Genomic DNA, 17,470 nt, shown 5'->3' on the forward strand with positions numbered 1-17,470 from the left:
AATTTAGTTTTCCATTATTTTGCCAGTATTATGGTTGATTGACAGTATTCTATGCAATGTAACAATGCAAAGAAAATGGAATACTATAATTGGCCTTCTTCAGTAAAAGATCTTAAAAGAATATGAAGAATGACAAACAAGATCATTCACAGGCAATTGATTTTAACAAGTATTCCAAATCACTTTGGACCAGATTATTTTCATAAATGAAGATACTTTTTTAAAAATTTTGGAAATCAATATGAAAATCACAAAATTTAAAAACATTTAAATTAACTTATTAAAAGCTCGACTTGTCCTTGCAGTGATGCATTTCATTCATTCATTTTTATTAGCCAATGGAACTTGCCTGGATTAATATGATGTAGGTTTAGCGTAAAGTTTTTTAAGCCACAGATTAGATAATATGCTTAAGATAATACTAACAATCTCTTCTCGCTGCTACTTTTGGGCAGAAAATACAAAAACCTGAAGTAGCACATCCAGTTCCAAGAATGTTTTGTTTCCCAAAAGCTGTCAGGCTCTTGAACTTCCAATACTACCGCAACCTTAACCATGAACTACTCTGAAACCACCAAAAGATCTGCCTGCACTGTTGAAATGCCACGCTTTTCTTTCATGAACTACAACTGTAAATATTTATCTAAACTCTTATATTTTTCTTCTGTGTAGATATATTTGTATTTAAATTTATGCTCTACTTTTTGGTGCATGTATGCCTCTGTGGCTGCCACAAGGAAGAAGTTTAGTGTATCTGTACCTGTGTTATTGAGAACACTCATCATCTACTCTATTGAACACTGGAGGATTTTTCCAGCAAAGTTCAGATATTCCCTTAACAGAGCTGTATTAAATTCAAGGCTCTATTACAGTGTCCATTTAGGAGTAGCCCAGTTCCAGACTTCTATGCCAGCAGATCCTTGTGGATCTCAGCAGAAGATTGGCTCTAATATCTTGTGGTACCATTAGTTGGATATTTGCCTTGTTTCTGTATGAAGTACTCTTAGTTCAGATATTGTGCAGCAGAATGCAGTGTAAAGATCCCTCTTAACACTGCCTGGCATCCCACTCAAAATTAATTCCATTTCTACCAGATTGGGTTAATGTTTCCATCTGTGTACCAAATTACCCATCCAAGAAGTACTGTGTTAGAAAAAGGTTAAGAATGTTCTCATTTAGACAAAAAGGATCTTCTAATCATTTTTCTGCCTCATTTTGAATTTGGGGCCTAAAGATGGAATTGTCTAATCTACTCTTTTTCATTTCACATTTTTCTAAATTATTTTTCCATTTGAAAGATTTGTGCAGAAATGATAAATGAAATTCTTTTGACATTTGGCCACAGTTTTTTTTAAACTATAATTATTAGTGAAATATAATTTTGTATTTATAATTTTTTTCTGTCTAGGTTCAAAATACAGAGGAACTGAGTGAGGATGAGATTCCATCTGATGTAGATTTGAATGATTCTTTCTTCACAGAAGAACTGGGACAGTCTGGTAAATATTTTGTAGATTGTGCTTGGGTGCAGTAATTGCCATTTTGATATGTTGACTGTTTAAATGTGTTCCAAAATTAGCAGAAAAACAATGGAATAATGTTAAAAACAATTGTTAAACTTCAGTGAGATTTCTAGTTCTCACTATCCTTCCAATCCTACTTGAAAGTAAGAATATGTATGATATTTTTTGTTCATGCTTCAAGAGCAATGTTTAGTAATAAATGATATTCAACATTGAATTGTGCAGTAAAAATGACAATTCAGAATTGTAAAAAACATGAAAACTGCAGGTGCCGGAATATTGAGCAAACAATGAGATGTTGGAGCAACTCCATATAACCATATAACCACTTACAGTACAGAACAGGCCAGTTCGGCCCTACTAGTCCATGCCTTAGCAAATCCCCACCCTCCTAGTCCCACTGACCAGCACCCGGTCCATACCCCTCTAGTCTCCTCCTATCCATGTAACGATCCAGTCTTTCCTTAAATGTAACCAATGATCCCGCCTCGACCACGTCTGCCGGAAGCTCATTCCACATCCCCACCACCCTCTGCGTAAAGAAATTTCCCCTCATGTTCCCCTTATAATTTTCCCCCTTCAATCTTAAACCATGTCCTCTAGTTTGAAACTCCCCCTTTCTTAATTGAAAAAGTCTATCCACATTTACTCTGTCTGTCCCTTTTAAAATCTTAAACACCTCTATCAAGTCCCCTCTCAATCTTCTACGCTCCAGAGAAAAAAACCCCAGTCTGCACAACCTTTCCCTGTAACTCAGACCCTGAAATCCTCTCAACATTCTCGTGAACCTTCTCTGCACTCTCTCTATTTTGTTTATATCTTTCCTATAATTTGGTGACCAAAACTGTTCACAGTACTCCAAATTTGGCCTCACCAATGCCTTGTACAATTTCATCATAACCTCCCTACTCTTGAATTCAGTACTCCGATTTATGAAGGCCAACATTCCAAATGCCTTCTTCACCACACCATCAACCTGAGTATCAGCCTTGAGGGTACTATTTACCATAACTCCTAAATCCTTTTGTTGTTCTGCACTCCTCAATTGTCTACCATTCAATGTATATGACCTATTTAAATTTGCCTTTCCAAAATGTAGCACCTCACATTTATCTGTATTAAATTCCATCAGCCATTTCTCAGCCCACACCTCCAGCCTTCCTAAATCACCTTTTAATCTATGGTAATCTACCTCACTGTCCACAACACCACCAATCTTTGTGCCATCCGCAAACTTGCTTATCCAATTCTCCACCCCTACTTCCAGATCGTTAATATATATAACAAATAATAGTGGACCCAGGACCGATCCCTGAGGAACTCCACTAGTCACCGGCCTCCAATTGGACAAACAATTTTCTACCACTACTCTCTGACACCTCCCATCCAACCACTGCTGAATCCATTTCACTACCTCTTTATTTATACCTAATGCCTCCACTTTTTTTCCTAATCTCCTGTGGGGAACTTTGTCAAAAGCTTTACTAAAGTCCAAATAGACAACATCCACATCCACATCCACAGCTTTCCCTTCATCAACCTTTTTTGTAACCCCCTGTCCAATCAGGTTTGTCAAGCATGATCTACCCCTGACAAAACCATGCTGATTACTCCCTATCAATCCCTGTACCTCCAAAAATTTGTAAATTGCATCCCTCAGAACACTTTCCATCAACTTGCCCACCACAGACGTCAGACTTACAGGCCTATAATTCCCAGGTTTGCATTTGGACCCTTTCTTAAACAGAGGAACCACATGCGCCACCCTCCAATCCTTTGGCACCAACCCCGTGGCCAGTGACATCCTAAATATCTCTGTTAATGGCCCCACTAACTGTCCACTAGCCTCCCTGAGTGTCCTTGGGAATATTTTGTCCGGTCCGGGAGATTTATCCACCTTTATCGTTTTTAACACAGCCATCACTACCTCCTCAGTTATTCTTATTATGCTTCATGACCCCCCCCCACTATTTTTCTTTACTTCAACTGGTTCAACATTTTTTTCCCTAGTGAATACCGAGGCAAAGAAATCATTCAAAATTTCCCCCATTTCCTCAGACTTCTCACTCAGCCTACCCTCGCTATCTACAAGGGGTCCAATTTTATCTCTCACTAATCTTTTACTTTTAATGTACTTATAGAAACCCTTTGGATTTATTTTTACTCTGTCAGCCAAAGCCTCTTCATGCCTTTTTTTGGCCTTTCTAATTTCTTTCTTAAGATTCCTTCTACACTCCTTGTCGTCCTTCAACTTCTCAGCTCCCTGCTCTTTATACCTCTTGTTACACCTCCCTTTTTCTCCTAACCAAATTTCCAATATTCCTTGAAAACCAAGCCTCCCTATGACTTCCAGCCTTTCCTTTGATCCACACTGGGACACAACTACTCTGTACCCTCAAAATTTCTTTTTTGAATATCCTCCATTTTTCATTAACATCCTTACCTGAAAATATCCTGTCCCACTCAATACTCCCCAAATCCCTTCTTATTCCTTCGAAATTTGCTCTTTTCCAATCCAGAACCTCAACTTTAGGCCTCTCCTTGCTCTTCCCTAAAACTACCCTAAAACTAACAGAATTATGATCACTAGACCCAATTGGTTCTCCAACATTAATGTCCGCTACCTGACCTAGCTCGTTCCCTAACAGGAGATCCAGTATTACACCGTCCTGAGTCGGTTCTTCTACTAACTGATTTAGAAAACAATCCTGAGCACATTTAACGAACTCCAGCCCATCCAGCCCTCTAACTGTATGGGTATCCCAATCAATGTGTGGGAAGTTAAAATCTCCCATGATCACTACCTTATGATTTTCACACATATACGTTATCTCCCTACAAATTTGTTCCTCTAATTTTCTTGGCCCATTTGGTGGTCTGTAATACACCCCTATTAGCACCCTCTTGCCTCCTCCACCCCTCAATTCCACCCAAACAGCCTCACTGGTCGATCCCTTCATACCATCCTGCCACCTCACGGCAGTAATGTCCTCCTTAACAAGCAGAGCAACTCCTCCTTTTTTACCCCCTGATCTATCACATCTAAAACAAATGTATCCTGGAATATTAAGTTGCCAGTCCTGCCCCTCCTGTAGCCAGGTCTCACTAATTGCCACAATATCGTGACCCCAAGTATCTATCCATGCTCTCAGCTCATCTACCTTGTTCACTATGCTTCTTGCATTAAAATATATGCATCTCAGAGAATGACCCTCACATATATTCTCTTTTTTACCTTCTACCCTAATCTCCATCCTACCTTTGTTATCTTTTTTATTCCTATCTAGGTGACCATACTCCCTGGACACTGCTCTCACACTCTGTTCCCCACCCCCCTGCCAAACTAGTTTAAACCTTCCCCCACAGCTCTAGCAAATCTGCTTGCCAGCACATTGGTCCCCCTCCAGTTCAAGTGGAGTCCGTCCCTCTTGTACAGGTCTGACCTTCCCCAGAAGAGATCCCAATGATCCAGAAATCTTATCCCTTGCCCCCTGCACCATCTCCTTAGCCACGCATTCATCCTCCACATCCTCCTATTTCTACCCTCACTAGCTCGTGGCACGGGCAGCAATCCAGAGATTACTACCTTGGAGGTCCTGTTTTTTAACTTCCTACCTAATTCTACATAATCCTGTTTCAGGACCTCATCCCCACTTCTAACTAAGTCATTGGTCCCCACATGGACCACGACTTCTGGCTGTTCTCCTTTCCCTTGCAGAATGCTATGTACTCAATCAGAGATATCCCTGACCCTGGCACCAGGGAGGCAACAGACCAACCTGGATCCCCGATCTCGTCCCACAAACCTTCTATCTGTCCCTCTGACTAATGAGTCCCCAACTACAAGAATCCTATTCTTATCCCTCCTTCCCTTCTGAACCTCAGGGGCAGCCCCTGTGCCAGATACCTGACCCCCACAACTCGTCCCTGATAGGCTGTTCCCCCCCAGCAGTATCCAAAGCCGAATACATGTTGCTGAGGGGCACTTCCACAGGGGTACTCTGCACTGGCGCTCTCCCTCCTTTCCTCACAGTCACCCAATTCCCTTAACTCAGCAAGTCAGGCATCACTCATCGGCAGAAATGATCAGTTGATATACTGCTATCAATCCCATTCTTCTGCCTTCCACTCTTGCCTTTTGACATGCTTAATGATCAAGAAACTATCAACCTCTGCTTTAAATATACCTAGTGATTGGCCTCCACATCCGTCTGCGGCAATGAATTCCACAAATTCATCACCCTCTAGCTGCAGAAATTGCTCTTCACCTCTGTCCTAAAGGGATGTTCTTTTATTTTGAGGCCAAACCCTCTGTCCTAAACACTCTCACTCCTGGAAACATCTTCTCCATGTCCATTCTATCCAGTCCTTTCAATATTTGGTATGCTTTGATTAGATCACTCTCCTCCACCTCCAACAACCCCACCCCCCGCCCACCTTACTCTTATCCTTCCAAACTCCAGTGAGTACAGGCCTGAACCATCAAAAACTCCTCATATATTAACCACTCTTCCCTAGGATCATTCTCGTAAACCTCCTCTGAACCCTCTACAATGCCAGCAGAAAAATTTTCCATATGTGATCTGACCAATGCCTTCAGCATTACATCTTTGCTTTTATATTTTAATCATCTCACAATTTAATGCGAACGTTACATTTGGCTTCCTTACTGTCAATTCAGCCTGCAAGTTAAATTTTAGGAACTCCCAAGACCCTTCAGAGCTCCACTTTCTGAATTTTCTTCCCCATTTGCTTTTCCTAAAATGCATGGCCATATACTTCCCTGTACTGTAGATCGTCTACCACATTTTTACCCATTCTCCCAACCTCTCTTTCTGTCCATTAAGTATTTTTTGGCTGCAGCAAATAAGAATTTCAGTACATATACATATTGTACTTATGTATATAAACTCATTATCAATATCATTTTAATCTCCATATATTATTAACCCGATCTCTCTTCAATTGCCTTTCAAGGAACCAGTGTAATGAATTTTCATTGCACTCATCTATGGCAAGTACGTCATTTCCTGGGTGAAAACCACAATTATAACCAATGTTGCAGCTGCAATAAGACTTTTTTTTACTTCTATATTCAAACCTTGTGTTAATAAAAGCTAACATGTTGTTTGTCTTCAGTTATTTGCTGCAATTGTTTGTCGCCTTCAGCAACTTATGTATATGCACACCTCTCTCCCTTTGGGTGCCAACACTATCCACTTCCTTGCCACTTAACAAAAAAATGGCATTTTTTATATTCCAAAGTGGAGAAGTTCACATTTTCCACATTCTCTTTCATTTGCCATGTTCTCTTATTCCACTCAGTTTTTTCCTATCACCTTTGTCTATAAAAAGGTATGTTCAGAAGTATAATATTTTGTTCAATTTTTTGAATTTTATGGTTGTGTTTCTCCACTTTCCATTCAAGTGGATTGCATATATATTCCTAATCTGGTGCAATACATTTTGGAACATTTTGCTTGAATTTGCATCTTTTATTCTTGCTATATATATAATATATATATGTGTATCTCCACAATTTGTTGTGCTTTATTTCATCTATAGCACCACGGCAGAAGAATGTAAGGAAAATGTTCCAAAAGTCAAAGAAAAAACCTCTGATGTCAGAAGAAGAAGAAGAACGTTTAGAGAAGGAAAAAGTAAGAAATTATTCAGGGGTTGGAAATCTGTAGTCAATAGTGAATATAAGTATGAAATTGAGATTCAGATTTTTAATGACAGACATTTTTACATGTACAGTGTATCAAATATATCCTGGCAAAAATGAAAGAAGAGGGTGTCTTTCCCCACCCCCCCCACCCAGCCCATTTCTTCATGAACATTTATCTTTATCAGTGCCAATTATTAACACTTTATTGGTCCATTTATATTATTACTATTTATCAAACTTGATAACATTGTGAAAGGTGGCACAGTGGGGTTAAATTAGAGGACTAATAATCTGGAGATTTACATGTTCAAGTCCCACCACAGCAACTTGTGTGGAATGTAAATTAATTAAAAATTCCAAATTATTCTGAATAATGGTAAAATTGCCATTGTCCTTCAGGGAAGATATTCTGTTTCTTATACTCTCTTTAGCTTGTTTATGATTCCAGACTCACATCAATACTGTTGACTCTTAACTGCAACTGTGAAATAATAGAGCAAGAGTTTTGATTTTTTTTTCCTCCCTTAAGTATCTGAAGAATAAAACTGGATGGACTAACCAGTATTCTCCAATACAGAATTTGAATGCATATTCCTTTTCACAGACCTCGTGGCTCTGCTGTCTAAATTAGGACGGCTGTCTGACAAATTTGTCAACCAGCAGCGGGAATATCTCTTTCACAATCCCTGGATATGTGCTGTTTTGTCAGATCTATTAGAAGTGGTGATACAGTGGTATACAGGAGGGAAGGAGGAGTCAAAATTGAACACAAGAATAAGGGTCAGAATAGGGCATTCCTCATTTCTGCTCCAGCATTTATTAAGATCATGACATTGGTTTCTTCCTTGATTCCTTTAATAGCTAAAAAAATCTATCAAACTCTATTCAAGATAAACTTCAGCATCTCTCAGGTAGAGAGTTCCAGTTCCTTGATGCTTCAGCCAGGGGAAACATTCCTGTGACTTTTTGGCCAAGCTCATTAAGATTTTTTTAAAACATTTCCAGCAGGGTAGAAGCTGATTCCAGCCTTTTAAACCCATGCTGCCTGCCTAATTACACCCAAATTAATCCACAACCCCATACGTTCTGGAGCATGGAGGAAACTGGAGCACCCAGGGAAAACCCATGCAAACACAAGGAGAATGTACTCATAGCACCAGATTTGAACCTGGGACGCTGGCACTGTAATAGTGTTGCACTAACCGCTATACTAACCATGTTGACCCGTATCTTTCAATAAAAAAATTTCAATCTTCTGATACTGAAAGTATAGGCACAGTCCACTCAGTCACCCTTCACAAAGCAAATCTGCTTTCCTAGAAATTAATGTGAGTACCTCTGCGATTAAAGCATCTTTCTTTAAATAGGGGTACCAGACCTTTAAATAATGCTCTAGATGCACCAATTTTCTCAGTTTTCACAGAGGTCCTCCATCAGCCAGCTCCCCACCATGATTACCAGCCCCCCCCACATCTCCATCGGGCACACAAAACTCAAAACGGTCAACCAGTTTACCTATCTCGGCTGCACCATTTCATCAGATGCAAGGATCGACAATGAGATAGACAACAGACTCGCCAAGGCAAATAGCGCCTTTGGAAGACTACACAAAAGAGTCTGGAAAAACAACCAACTGAAAAACCTCACAAAGATAAGCGTATACAGAGCCGTTGTCATACCCACACTCCTGTTCGGCTCCGAATCATGGGTCCTCTACCGGCACCACCTACGGCTCCTAGAACGCTTCCACCAGCGTTGTCTCCGCTCCATCCTCAACATCCATTGGAGCGCTTACATCCCTAACGTCGAAGTACTCGAGATGGCAGAGGTCGACAGCATCAAGTCCACGCTGCTGAAGATCCAGCTGCACTGGATGGGTCACGTCTCCAGAATGGAGGACCATCGCCTTCCCAAGATCGTGTTATATGGCGAGCTCTCCACTGGCCACCGTGACAGAGGTGCACCAAAGAAAAGGTACAAGGACTGCCTAAAGAAATCTCTTGGTGCCTGCCACATTGACCACCGCCAGTGGGCTGATATCGCCTCAAACCGTGCATTTTGGCGCCTCACAGTTTGGCGGGCAGCAACCTCCTTTGAAGAAGACCGCAGAGCCTACCTCACTGACAAAAGGCAAAGGAGGAAAAACCCAACACCCATCCCCAACCAACCAATTTTCCCCTGCAACCGCTGCAATCGTGTCTGCCTGTCCCGCATCGGACTTGTCAGCCACAAACGAGTCTGCAGCTGACGTGGACTTTTTACCCCCTCCATAAATCTTCGTCCGCGAAGCCAAGCCAAAGAGAAGAGATGCACCAATACATTTCTACCCTTGTATCTAGATCCTCCTTCAATTAAATCTAGCATACTATTCACCTTCCTTATTGATTGTAGTACCCACAAATGAATCATGAACAAGGTGTTACACCCAAACCAGCAGCAAAGAGAAGACACGCTTTTTAAGAAGTAAAATTTTGACTCTATATTTATTAACAACAATTAACAAATGCAGTGTCTTCCCCAAATTAACCCACTTTATTAGAGAACTAAATACATTTTCAAACAGTGTGTATGTGCGTTTGTGTAAAAACCCCGGGCAATCAGGTCTGTGCCCAGTACTTCAAAACACAAAGGAAAAACCCCAAAATTGCTTAGAAAACTCGGTCAAAGCAATTAGAAAAGTCGGTCAAAGCAAAAAATGCCATCCTCAAAGTCCAAAGTTCAGTACTTTGACTGAATAATGAGAAGGACATCCAAAATTGAATACTGAGGGTTTGGCTCCACAGACTTACAGCTCCTCCAAAGGTCTTGGCACAATGGGCTTTCCAAATGGCTCTTTCACTAGAAGACACTAAGTGACTTCTTCTGTCACACTCAAGTTCAGTCTGCTAGAACCATTCTCAACCCGGAGAGAACCATATCTCTGAGTCTCTTTCTAGGCTAGTCTGGTGAGCTCTCATCTTCCTTTCTCCATTTTTTTTCCTGATGATCTCTCGTGACTCTTCACATTGCTGCAATTAAACCTTTTTTCACTTTCCCTTATCTGCGTAGCCCAACCTTGGCTAGTTAGCACAGTCTGCAAAACAGAAAGCTGCAGAAGAAATCCATTTCTTTAAGTCACAGACCACTGTCCAAACAGTCATAGTCCATAACAAAGGACATTTTAAACACTAACACTTCAATCTCCTGCCATATTTTTTTTAGAAGTTCCCCACCTTTCATTTTCTACAAAAGTGGATGATAGTTCATTTTGCTACATCCCTGCCCATTCACTCTGCACTGCCCACCTCTGTATCATATGTAAATCCACATCTTGTACATTTGATCACTTATTTGATACAGTCTATCAACAGCTGGTGTCACACCAATAATCCCTGTCCAACTCTTCTTCCCATAGTCTCCTAAATCAAACCTAATGCTTTTATATTGTAGCGAGTGGTATAGTGAATAAAGTAAAACAGAAGTTGTCCGTGAGCTGAACCAACGGAACTGTTTATTGGAATCTTCAGAGGAGTTGAAATAATTACAGTTGACATCCTATCGCAATCATCCAACCTCTGAAGTCGCACACCTCCCAGAGTTCTTTGTGCCCCCCCCCCCACCAGCCATTGGGAACTCCTGATTCTGTGAGAGCCCACAACTACAGGCACCCACCAAAGAACTGGAGCTTGGAGGCGACACTGCAATCCCACCTACGCAGCCAGAATGGACCAGCGGATGCCCCCTGCAACTGTACCGGTTGATCTTGGTTCACATGCTGGCTTAAGGCAATCTACCAAAACCGTTTCTTGCCTGCCACCAATGAATATGACAAACATGGAGCCGTCATTCTGTACCTCCTTAAAAGGACCTTCATACAGCGTCCTGTGTGCATCCCTGCGCAGGAATACATAAGGGCAGTCCTTGAGTTCAGACGGAATGTATGAAGTCATAGACACACGCTGGGTGGCCAGGATAGCCACCAGTGTACCCACCTTTTCCCTCAAGCACCAAAGTGGGAGATTTATGCTGCCCACATGCTGCCACAATGAAATCACCTGGGACCCTTAGGGGGGTAAACCAATTCTACAGAGGATGTAGCTAGATCTTCAGTGCAGTACAGATACCTAAATGTACCCAAGGTTGCCATCTATCCAATCCGGTCATGCCATGAGAACTGTTTTCATATGACGGTGAAAACATTCTACTAAGTCATTGGACTGGGGATGAGAGGCCATCGATCAATGTAGTTGTGTGCCCTGCAACTGTGTGATTGTGGACCATAATCTGGATGTAAACTGAGCTCCTCTGACAGAGGAGATATGCAAGGGTTGTCTGAAATGTGCAATCCAATTGGCGATGACGGTTCTCGCATAAGCTGAGGCGGAGGTGTCAGAGAGCAAGACAACCTTTTAGCCATCTCATGAACCTATCTACTATTGTAAAAAGGTGAGTAGTGCCCTTAGATGGGGGCAACAGGCCGACAATATCCACATGGATGTGATCAAACCTGCGCTGTGTGTGCGCAAAAACCTGTAGTGGAGCTTTGGTGTGGCTCTGAACTTTAAAGGTCTGGCATTAGATACATGTCTTTGCCCAAGTGCCAACTTGCTTGCGCAGGCCATGCCACATCAATTTTCCCACCATAAGCCTTATTGTCATCTTAATCGAAGGGTGGGCCAAACTGTGTATGGTGTCAAACACGCAACATCGCCATGCAGCAGGTACATTGGGCCTTGGTTGGCTGGTGGATACATCTCAAAATAGAGAGGCATTTACTGGACCAAAGTGTATGTCCTCCAATTTCAGTTTTGAGATGGCAGTGTGATACGTGGCAATTTCTTAATCTTCCTGCTGAACTGCTGCCAAAGCTGTGCAGTCTATACTGCGAGCAGGCGAATGGAGGGAAGCGATGATGGTGCGGGATAGCATGTCAGCAACTAGATTGTTCTTCCTGGCAATGTGTTTTAGCGTAGTTATAAACTCCAAAATGTAGGAGAGTTGTTGTTGTTGTTGTGCTGACCATCGATCTGATATCTTGGTGAAGGCGAAAGTCAAGGGCTTGTGATCTGTGTAGACCGTGAACCCTCTGCTCTCTAGGAAATGGTGAAAATGCTGTATGACCAAGTAGAGGGCAAGGAGCTCCCTGACAAAAGCACTGTACTTTTGCTCTGGTGGTCTCAAATGACGACTAAAGAAAGCTAGGGGGTTTCAGATGCTGTTGATGAGCTGCTTCAGGACCCCACCTACTGCTGTTGGCACTTCAACCCTTGGGTGCACGAGCATAGTGGCTCTCAGTCTCGAATGCAGTCGCAACTCGTCATTGCATTTCAGTTCCTTGGGATGTCCGGTCAAGAATTTGAAAAGTGGCTGCGTAATTTTGGCTGCAGCTAGCACGAAACGATGGTAAAAGTTAATCATGCCAACAAACTCCTGCAGGCCTTTAATAGTAGAGGGTTTTGGAAATTCGCAAATGGCCTCGACCTTGGAAGGAAGTGGCACTGCTCTGTGCTGACTGATGCAGTGGCCAAGGAAATCGATTGATGTGAGGCCAAACTGGCATTTGGCCATGTTGATCGCTAACCCATGGTAATCTAGCTGACAGAGATGGGCCCGGTGCTGCTGCCATGAGTGGCTGTGATAAGGATGTTGTCCAAATAAATGAATACGAAATCCAGGCTTTGGGTAACTGTCCATTAGGCATTGAAATGTCTGGGCTGCTCTTTTTAAACCAAAAAGCATATGGAGGAATTCAAATAACCCAAATGGACTAATCAAGAGAGTCTTAGGAATGTCATCTGGATGAAATGGGATATGATGGTACCCACGCACCAGGTCGATTTTGGAGAAAATCTTAGTGCCGTGAAGGATCGCAGAGAAATCCTGCATATGGGGAACTGGGTAGTGATCTGCTGCAATGATGTCATTCAGATGCCAATAGTCCCCACGAGGTTTCCACTCTCCAGACATCTTAGGTACTATATGGAGTGGTAAGGCCCAAGTGCTGTTGGAGTGGCGAACAACCCCCATTTCCTCCATGCATTGGAATTTGTCTTTAGCCAACTGCAATTTATCTGGAGGTAGCCTGCGTGCTCGAGCATGCAGGGGACATCCATGTGTTGGAATGTGGTGCTGTACTCCATGTTTCAGATGGGCTGTTGAGAACTGCAGAGCAATAATGCTGGGGAATTCCGCTAGGATTCTGGCATATTCATTGTCCAAGAGCGTCACTGAGTTGAGGCAAGGTGCGAGCAACTCCATGGGTACAAGGTGAGGGACTCTAAAGTCTTTAAATTAACTAGGCGGTGATCTTTGAGATCTACTAGAAGGGAGTGTCCTCGCAAAAAATCAGCTCCCAGGAGTGGCTGTGATACATCAGCATTGGTGAAGGACCAGCTGAACAGTGACAAGCCGAAATTGAGTGGAATTGCCGATGACCAGTACGTCAGGATGCTACTGCTGTTAGCGGCTGTGAGCGGCCCTTCTTTTCTGAACATGTCTGGGCCAGAGGAGGGAAATACACTAACCTCCACTCCAGTTTTGACCAAGAGCCAATGGTCTGAGTGTCGATCCTAGAAGAAAAGAAGCCAGCTATGGCGTTACCCGGATGTGTGCATGGGGAACGGCAGGAGCGATCTGCAGCTCCCCATCTCTGATGGTAATAGCACCACTGCTCTCTGAGCTGCATCAGGTCGAGTCTGAGGCTGCACCGCAAGCAGTAATCTTTGTCCAGGGCTCGTGTGGGACTTTATCACAAAACTTTTAGTAATCGAATACTACAGTGCACTGTAGGCCCTCAGCCCTCGATGATGTGCTGACCCATACAGGTATATCTCTTTTTAAAAAGTACTAAATCCACCCTATCCCATAACCCTCTATTTTACCTTCATCCATGTGCCTGCCTCAGAGAGAGACAGCAGACTGAGAGCAAGCCAATGCAAAAGATACACAAACAATACCCTTTTTTTTACTATTCGACCTCTATGAATCTGCCCAAGATGGTATCAGTAAAGGTGCCATTTTGGTACAAAATCCAATATTCACCTCAAGGGGTTTCTCTTCTAGATGATGTGTAGCCCCAGCATCATCCAAAAAAACAGATAACCTTTGAATGGGTCTTGCAGCTCTCAAAGGGAGGGATCATAGATATTCTGGACCATCAGCTACAGCAAAGATCTATTCCATAAAGTATGTAATTTCATGGTCTTGATTCTACTGTACAAGTGCAAGCTTGGACACCAATCTTACTTCAATGAAGGGTATGCTAAAAGATGAGGTATAAACAAAACAGTTTAATTAATGCCCTGAGTTTGGGTGGGGAATCAATTACTTCTCTCCACCAGTGCATAGGCCACAATTATGGCATTAACAAAATGCACACCTGATACAGCTGTGACAACACTTCTCAAACCCACAACAGCTATCACCAAGGGCGAAGCCAGCAGTTGCAAATGAATACCACCGGTAGCAGATTCCCCTCCAAACTGTACAGAATCTTGATTTGAAAATCTCGTATCGTGGCTTCATCCTCGAACCACCTAAAGAACAACGTTGTGGGAATAGTTTCAGCGGTTGAAGGTGGTTCCTCAGCTAATGGTTTTAATGCTGGCTTTGCTTGCAATGCCCGCACTTGGAAAATAAATGTAAGAAGTGTGGGTTTGGCTGCAAATCCTTTGAGTTTGTGAAAAGTGCTCTAAACCCTGCATCGATCTTCTTCCTTTTTCCGTTCCATAACACCTGTTGTCCAAGTTATTGACAACGTAATTATCAAGAATAAAAATCGTATAATTAAATATATCATATGCCCAGAAAGCAATACACCATTAGCATTTGCTTTTCAATTTTCTCAATTATCTCTGCTTTATTTTTCTATTTTTTTTTAAACTTTCTGCCATTGATACTTGTGTCTCTTTCGGTTTATTACAAAATAATCTTATGATACATCCGTGTGGAATTTTAGAATATTATTGAAACTGAAAAGTGATTGATTTCTCAGAACATAAACCAGGTACTATGGTTTAATGTTAGGAACGTGATGACATCTGGATCCTCCATCTCTGATTAATATCAGCATCTTTTGCCTTGAATAAGAATGACAAATAATGAGCCTCTTTAATGATTGATGTTAGAATACCTTACTCTGCAAAATATTTTGTAATCAGGCAGAAATGGCCTTGCTGCTGATGGACGATGAAGAGGAAGACCGGAAACATTTTAATTATGATAAAATAGTGGAACAGCAAAATCTTAGCAAGAATAAAAAGAAGAAACTAGCTAAAAAGCAAGGGCTCCTTGAAAAAGACAACTTCCAGGTAATTATTATTTATTTAATTTCACTCTTTATGCGTTCAAATTTCTTAAAATAAGGTGGAAGGAAATAGGGTATGATCAGATGCTGTTTAGCTCCAGGCTTGGTGCCAGAGGTTGCTAATGTGCTATCATTAGGCCATTTCAGATTGCCCGAAGGTTGAGAGGTAAAGGCGGAGAAACTCTGCCAAAATGCATAATCACCTACCTCTCTGAATGTGCGGAGGCGGTCTCTGAGCCGCATAATCCAATCCCTCTCCGAGAGGGATAATCTCTGTAGTGCAGCCCTCCACCGATCAGTCTGAATTGACAGCTGCGCTAGGTGGCTGTTTGGGGGAAGGCTGATAATGCTGTCAGCCCACGATCCATCTCCCCACTCACCCCTCTCCCTCCAAGTCAGGGGCAGCAGGGAGCCCTCAGGGCAGCGGGGACTGTCAGCGGGGGCAGTCAGAGCAGCGGGAGCTGTCAGCGGGAACTATCGGGGCAGCGGGGACCATTGGAGCAGCCGGTGCGGACTGGGACAGCCACACCAGGCCTCTTCAGCTTTCGGGGCTGCTCTCTGCGGCTCAAAACGTGGCAGAGCAATGGCCTTCTTCCCTACCCATAATCCCCCATGCAGCTCGAACAGCACCAGTCGGCCCACCTCCACAAGGATCCAGAGGGCGTTTTGAGGCACCTCTCCTTTGAATTGGACAATGGAGCAGCCTTTTTTGGGCTGCAGTCTGAATGGTAATTTTCGATCTGCCCTGTAGCCGGTCTCCAGGTGGAGGCCCGAACTGAAATGGCCTATTGTTTAAGAGGGAGAAAAAGTAACTATAGCTCACCAGATTGACATTAATGGACAAAAATAAAAAATCAGAAGAATTGAATAAATTTTCACTTGGAGATCTTGAATTTAATCGAAGACTGACAGTATGGACTTGTTAAGGGATGGTCATGCTTGACTAACTGGATTGTATTTGAAGTAATCGTAGGGAAGGTCAATGATGGTAGGAAATTTGAGGTAGCAAAATGTTTCATAGTCTTTCATGGGAGATTGATGAAGAAAGTAAAAAGCCCAAGGGAAATGACCAAATTGAAAAGAAATGACTTCATTGTCAGTCACAAATGTTTTGCTTCTCATTGCTTATGCAAATGATTAAGACAAATGGAGGGAGGCATTGCAATTAGGATATTTACTTATAATACTAAAATTGGTAGTGTGATGTTGACATTGAGGAAGAAAGTTTTTACAACTGGTAGGGATCAATGAACTCATTTGAGCACATAACCTGTGACGACACAGGTAGATAGGCTTGTAAAGACAGCTTTTGGCATATTGGCTTTCATAAATCAAAGTATTGAATATAATGTTGAAATTTGGATGTTATGCTAAAGTTGTATAAGACATTGGTGAGGCTAACTTTGGAGTATTGTGTGCAGTTTTGGTCATCTAACTACAAGAAAAATATCAATAAGATAGAAAGAGTGCATAGAAGATTTAATAGGATGGTGCCCGATCTTCAGGAACTGAGTTACATGGAAAGGTTAAACTGTTTAAGATTTTATTCCCTGGAGTGTAGAGGAATGAGGGGAAATTTGATAGAGGAATTTAAAATTACTCTGGACAGAGTATGGTAAATGTAGGTAGGTTTTTCTACTGAGGGTGGGTGAGATACAAACCAGAGAACAGGGGTCAGGATAAAAGGGAAAATGCTTCAAAGAACATTAGGTGGAAATTGTTAACATAGAGAATGGTGGGAGTGTGGAACGAGCTGCCAGCTGAAATGGTGAATGTGGGTACAATTTTAACATTTAACAAGAACTTGGACAGGTACATGGATGGGAGGTGTGTGGAGAGCTATGTATTGGGGGAGGTTAGTGGGATTAGATAGAATAATAGTTCAGCATGGACTATAAGGGCCAAAGGGCTTGTTTCTGAGCTATAAGGTTCAATGATTTATCTCTGTTTTTGGATGGATTGAATGATAGGCTGAATGGCCTATGTAAATTC

The 17,470-nt window shown here is 42.2% G+C and overlaps 1 protein-coding gene across 3 annotated transcripts in view; it reads left to right on the top strand.

Annotated features, from left to right (window-relative positions):
- The window catches only part of esf1 (ESF1, nucleolar pre-rRNA processing protein, homolog (S. cerevisiae)), a 95,242-nt gene that overhangs the window by 76,377 nt on the left and 1,395 nt on the right, over nucleotides 1-17,470 (top strand). For all 3 annotated transcript variants that reach the window (XM_069931806.1, XM_069931808.1, XM_069931807.1), the window contains exons 11-13: nucleotides 1,409-1,499; nucleotides 7,089-7,183; nucleotides 15,333-15,482. In XM_069931806.1, the coding sequence (XP_069787907.1) occupies nucleotides 1,409-1,499; nucleotides 7,089-7,183; nucleotides 15,333-15,482 (336 nt within the window). The remainder of the gene's footprint in view (nucleotides 1-1,408; nucleotides 1,500-7,088; nucleotides 7,184-15,332; nucleotides 15,483-17,470) is intronic.

This window comes from Narcine bancroftii, chromosome 4 (genome assembly GCF_036971445.1).
Source record: "Narcine bancroftii isolate sNarBan1 chromosome 4, sNarBan1.hap1, whole genome shotgun sequence".
NCBI lineage: Eukaryota > Metazoa > Chordata > Chondrichthyes > Torpediniformes > Narcinidae > Narcine > Narcine bancroftii.